Below are 5,501 nucleotides of genomic sequence, written 5' to 3'. Positions count from 1 at the left end.
AAACTCCTACCTCCCTGCCTATTGGACTGGTTCTGGATCACGGGTCGAGTCATGCATGCCAGGGCCCTCCCTCAAATAACTGTTCTGTGGGGGTTGGGGTCCTGCACAGGTGGGAACATGAGCCCACCAAGCACAACTTGGAGTCCCCTCCTTTCCTCCCCACAGCTGCCCTCTGAGGCAAATGTTTTCCCCACGAAAAGACCAGGTCTTAAGCAAGTGTCTGTAATAATGGCCAGTTTTATTCCTCTGGCTAAGAGATCCAGAGGTGATTTGAGGTTTACATTTTAATAGTTATTTCAAGAGTTTAGGTGACCCCATTGCCTTTATAAGCTGATTGCAAATTATTTCATTCTTATTAAAAAACTTTAATTGTCTGTAACACAAGTTCATTAAAAAATACATATAAGCAAAAAGAAAACTCACACCACACAGAAATAAGCAGTTAATTTTTTGATGTACGTACGTATGTATGTATGTATGTATGTATACACACATGCACGCACACACAATTTGGGATTTTTAATGTACATATGTGAGCCGACACTAAATATGCTTTGCAACTTATGTTACTTTACAATATGAAATGAAAATATTTTCATGCATTTGTGTGAAACTTCCCAATTGAAAAATCGACCTGGAGAATAGGTCAAAATACAAAATCCAGTAAGATGCTGGTTAACAAGGAAACTACCTAAAACAAAATTCTACCAGATGATTAAAAGTAAAACCAAGGTAAAAGATACATCAGAATACGCTAATAGAAAGCAGGGGCCAGATTTTACTATCAGATAAAAAAAAAAAAGAATTCAAGGCCTAAAGCACACAGGATAAGGTCGTCTGCGTGAATGTCTTTGCTTCCAATGCATCATCACAAACTTGTTTCTGACTCTTCTTATTTCTTCCCTCAGCCTCTCCATCTCATCTACTCCTCTTAGCATCTCTTCAGGGTCCAAATGCCTGACAGGAGTGTCCTCTTTAAATGCCTGGGCAGGCTGAGTCAGCCCGCCTCCCAGGCTTCCTTCTGCTTCCTGGCTCACACCTTCCTCGGAAGGCGGAGGATTGCTTTCTGCCTCCCTCGGCACTTCTTCTGAAGGGTGGTCTTCCTCGGCCTTTGGCATATTCTGTGGTTTTCCTTCATTTTCTTCACAAGACTTTTGCATGTTGAGCATTGTTCTGTTATTTCCTTTCTGAATAAATGAATCCTAGAAAACAAGGAGACAAAACAACTAGATGCCAGGCAAACAGACCAGCAGCCGGAGCATGGGTTCCCAGAGCGGAGAGACTGGTCTTTTTTCATTCAGATCCCGAATTGTCAGTTTTCCAACTAGAGGAGGCCAGCTTCTCAGTCTCAGAAGTCCCCTGACTCCACCCCCTCCTCCACCTCCCTTCCCTCTCCCTCTCGCTCCATCTTCTCTCCTCCAGCTCCAGCCCACCATTTCCCAGCAGGCCCTGCTACAGGCCCAGAAATGCAGGCTGCGCGGAAGCATTTAACCCCTCCCTTGCCGCGGGTCTCCAACACTCCCGCCCTTTCGGGCTTTCCCTATCCATCCAGCCTCCAGCCTCTCACCTGGGGCCCGCTGGTCCAGATTCGGGCCTCCCTTCCCCCTTCCAGGCCTCTCCAACCTCCCCCCTCCCCCGCCTCATTTCCGCTGCAGGCTCTGCAAGGGCCTCCAGCTTAATCCGGATGGGGAGAGGCTGCTCTGGCGACGGTGAGGGGGGCTCTGGTGTCATCCACCCCCCCCCCCCCCCCCCCCCCCCAGGGAGCAGAGGCGATTGCACCTTTACAGACCTGCAGGGAGCCAGCGGATTGTTCTCCTTCTCCCCTCACTCGATGTGCGTTGCGCTCAAAAGGCCAAAAGTCCTGCAGACCGACAGGAGTGCTTGGTGAGCAGACCAGTACCGGAATCACCGCTCCCCCGCCCGATTCTAGGCCTTGTTCGTCTATAGTTTCCCCACATCTTCATCCTCTCTCTCCTTTTCAGGCAACCCCGCCCTCCCTTCCCGGTGCCCACCGGCTCCCTGCAAGCAGGGAGTGGGAGACACAAGTTATTTGCAAATTGTTTTTCTGTCTCTCTCGAGCGCGACCCTTAATTGGCTACAGTTCTCCCTCTGCACACCCACCTCACCCCCCCCCCGACCAAACAGCCCCCCAAATCCTGCACAAAAACGGGAGTTCGGGGGAACCGTGGTGCTGAGAAAGCAGTGCCGACCTTCCTGGGTGTCTGTCCTCTGACTCCCAGATCCCAAGGTCCCCAAGGCAGCCCCCACCTTTATACTCACCTGAAAGGATCCGGGGCACTTTTCTCCTCCAGCGATAGGGAGCTGCTCCGGGGAAACAGGCCCCGGACTATAAGGACTTCTGCACACGTCGACTCCTGGTCACGTGAGGGCCGCGCGTCATCAATGAGCTGGAGTCCTCAGTTACCCCTCCCTTTCACACGGGAGCCCGCCCCCTGCATTCCCTCCACTTGATGCTGTCAATCTTTTTTCGTATTTGCCAATGAGAGACAATAAAACTGATACCGTCGCGCAGTTCCTATTCGCTTTCCTCGGATTTCCCGGGAGGATCAGCCTCTTGGGTTTACTGGACCATTTCTCCTTCTTCTTCGGGGAATTCTCTCTTTCCCTCTCCTACAGCGATTCCCCGCCGCCCCTCCCTCCCCAGTACCCTGCAGTCCACCATTTCCCCTGTAGTCCTATTTAGCATTAAAATGGGCGAAGGTGAGGTGGGCGACTAGAAAAGAATCTAAGGATGAGGATGTGGGTTTTTTGTTTGTTTGTTTACTAGTTTTCTTGAATAGGTATGTGTTTTGTTTAATGTTTTAAACAGTCAGCATACTTTTAAAATATTTTAAAAAGAGATCCTACCTAAGCAATATTTGACGCGTTATGGAGGGAGGACAAACTAGTTATATAAAATTTTAACACTGGAAAATAGTTGCAAATGAAATGGCAGTTTTCACAGCATATTGATGTTAGAAAACATTTTTAACTCTAACTGAAACAACACCTTTAGAAACTCTCCCAGAATAATCTGTTCAAAGAGGCCCAGTTTTCTCTAGTTAATAAGTTTATATAAGTAATTCATGACTTTTTCTCTTTCTGGCTGAGCTCAAAATTACCAAGTGCTAGATGTCTGACATTTCCATTGGTGAGTGGTGGTGGTCCCACTTGGATTTGAAATGGAGGCTTCAGACAGACCTTCAAGTTACATCCCAGTGCCTTGTTAACCAAATGAGGCCAGAGAAAAGCCTCATTTTATAGAAGAGCCACCCCGAGGTACACAGTGATCCCTCCCTTCCCTGCTTTCTGCAGAGCGAGCTTGATTTTGGACCACAAAGAAATATGTTTTTTAAAAAAATAACTCATACATTCATAAAACACTCAGAGAGTACCCCACAGTTTGGTGTGAGGCTTATTAGTAGGTGAAATTGTTATTCCCCCATTGGCACTCTACCAGGCGTCTTGGCCCGCGGGCCACATGCGGCCCTCAGAGGAGTCTGATCCGGCCCGCCAGGTTTTTTGGGCAGTGAGCGCAGCCGAGGTGTTACAGTAGGAATTAGTAGTTCATATAGTCCGGCCCTCCAGCTCTCTGAGGGACCGTGATCTGGCCCCCACTTTAAAAAGTTTGAGGACGCCTGCTAGATAATCTGGTATCATTCATTTTGTTCCATTACACTTGTCAACATCTATAATTGTGATCAGAATGTGGAGGGAACATAATTGCTGTAAAAAAAAAAAAAAGTTAAAAGAGGAAACTGATATCCCCACACCCCAGAATCCACTGGTACCTGGAGGTATGTTGATGCCTGGAATGGCAATCTGGCCAGTACATCATCTTCAGAGCCTTGGGAAGGAGGCAGAAAGGGGTTTCTTGGTTAGAATGGTCACAGCGGGATATGGCAGCCAACAACAGTCTACCATGGGGGGAGTAAGGTTTGGAAAAAATAAATGTTTTTGCTGGCTTAATGTTTTATAATTTATATATAAGCATGAAAAAGTTATTCCACAATTGAAGGATGCATTTTCTATTATTTGAGGAAGAGTTTTTAATGTAAATATAGCCAGTGAATTATAAAGATGCAGTCATTAACTACCATGACAAAACGTTTCTTTTCTTTCAGCTACTACATTTAATAGGGGGCAACTCTGGTCTTTTTTTCCCCCAAAAGTACTATCATATTGCAAAGTTGACCCTTTTTTGGATGTTCAGTTCTATGAATCTTAACAATATATAGGTTTGTGTAACCACCACCACAGTGGGTACACAGTTCAATAACATTCCTCCCCCCCAAATTCCCTTATGCCACCCCTTTGTGGTTATATTTTATCCCTTCCCTGAACTCTGGCAATTGCTGATCTATTCCAAATTTCTATAGTTTTGTCTTTTTCAAAATGACATATAAATAAAATCTACCATATGTCACATTTAGAGACAGTGTTCTTTCATTCGGCATAATGCCTTCAAACTCATGTAAGCTGTTTCATGTATCAATAGTTCATTATTTTCTTTTTGGTGAGTAGTATTCTGTTATAAGGGTGTTCCCATTTATATATCCATTTACCCATAGAAGGATATTTGGGTTATTCCCAGTGTTAATGAAAAAACCATTGTTTCTGTAAAGAATTTTAGTGAGTTTATTTGAGCCAAACTGTCGACATATTTTGGGAAGCAGAACCTCAACGGATTGAGATAATGCTCCGAATAATGGCGGGGTTACATTTCTATTTATACACTGAAATCAAAGGAGGGACATAGGTGAGTTACATGAAATTCATTGGTGATGGAGTAAGGAGGCGAGAGAAAGCAAAGTGATGGGAAACCCCTGGGATTGGATAAAAAGTAAAATGATGGACGTGTACTCAGGTGAGTGCAGGAACAATTAACATAACTAAGGAATTTGAGGCACCACATTTGGTTGTGCCCCAGGGACTCCAGAAAAAAGGGAAAGTTCCAAGTTACCCAGACATCTCATAGATATGTTATCTTAGAGGCAAAAAGGCAAATGGGCTCAGTAAAAAAAGATCAAAGTTGATCTTTATCTGGGAAAATATCGGCCTAGGAAATGACTATCCACCTGTTTGTACTTAAAATATTTAATTTTCAAACCATCTTTTGTGGTTATTCTAGGTCTCTGGGTTTGCAAGACTGCCACACAGGCCTTCCCTGAGCTTGTCAGGTTAGCATGTGGCTCTTTTCCTTCACACCAGTCTTGAGTAACTATGAAAAGAGCTACTATAAACATTTGGGTACAGGTTTAGGTCCCCTTCTCTGACCTATCTGCCTTCAGCGCCTCCCTCCTTCTCCCCTTCCAATTTACTTTACATGTTACCATCAAATTAAACGTCACTCTTCCTTATATTCAACGTGTCACTCTTCTGCCCAAAGGATCAGGATGGCAACCCGCCATACACAAAGTAAACCCTATTTACCTCATCCTGAAATTCAGCATTGATCAGAATTAACCTCAGAACACAAGTCCTCCATGTCTCTGTCCCAT

At 45.1% G+C, this 5,501-nt stretch overlaps 1 protein-coding gene across 3 annotated transcripts; it reads right to left on the bottom strand.

Annotated features, from left to right (window-relative positions):
* Positions 1-217: 217 nt before the first annotated feature.
* On the bottom strand, positions 218-2,430 carry TCEAL8 (transcription elongation factor A like 8). 3 transcript variants are annotated; one of them, XM_036440021.2, is made up of 3 exons: positions 2,281-2,430; positions 1,790-1,861; positions 218-1,202 (listed from the first exon to the last, which is right to left on the bottom strand). In XM_036440021.2, the coding sequence occupies exon 3, from the start codon at positions 1,167-1,169 to the stop codon at positions 807-809; it is 363 nt and encodes a 120-aa protein (XP_036295914.1). In that variant the 5' UTR covers positions 1,170-1,202; positions 1,790-1,861; positions 2,281-2,430; the 3' UTR covers positions 218-806. The 3 variants fall into 3 exon arrangements, with proteins under 3 accessions (XP_036295914.1, XP_045438370.1, XP_036295916.1); XM_045582414.1 differs by having other exon boundaries at positions 1,790-1,881; positions 2,281-2,314; XM_036440023.2 differs by lacking the exon at positions 1,790-1,861 and having other exon boundaries at positions 2,281-2,389.
* Positions 2,431-5,501: the final 3,071 nt, after the last annotated feature.

This window comes from Pipistrellus kuhlii, unplaced genomic scaffold (assembly GCF_014108245.1).
Source record: "Pipistrellus kuhlii isolate mPipKuh1 unplaced genomic scaffold, mPipKuh1.p scaffold_m20_p_16, whole genome shotgun sequence".
Taxonomy (NCBI): Eukaryota; Metazoa; Chordata; class Mammalia; order Chiroptera; family Vespertilionidae; genus Pipistrellus; species Pipistrellus kuhlii.
Note: the sequence above shows the minus strand (reverse complement) of the source record. Positions and strands in the feature narration are given on the sequence as shown.

Bases quoted from the DNA above. Each gene is read 5' to 3' on its own strand.
- TCEAL8 (XM_036440021.2), bottom strand. From the start codon at position 1,169: ATGCTCAACATGCAAAAGTCTTGTGAAGAAAATGAAGGAAAACCACAG.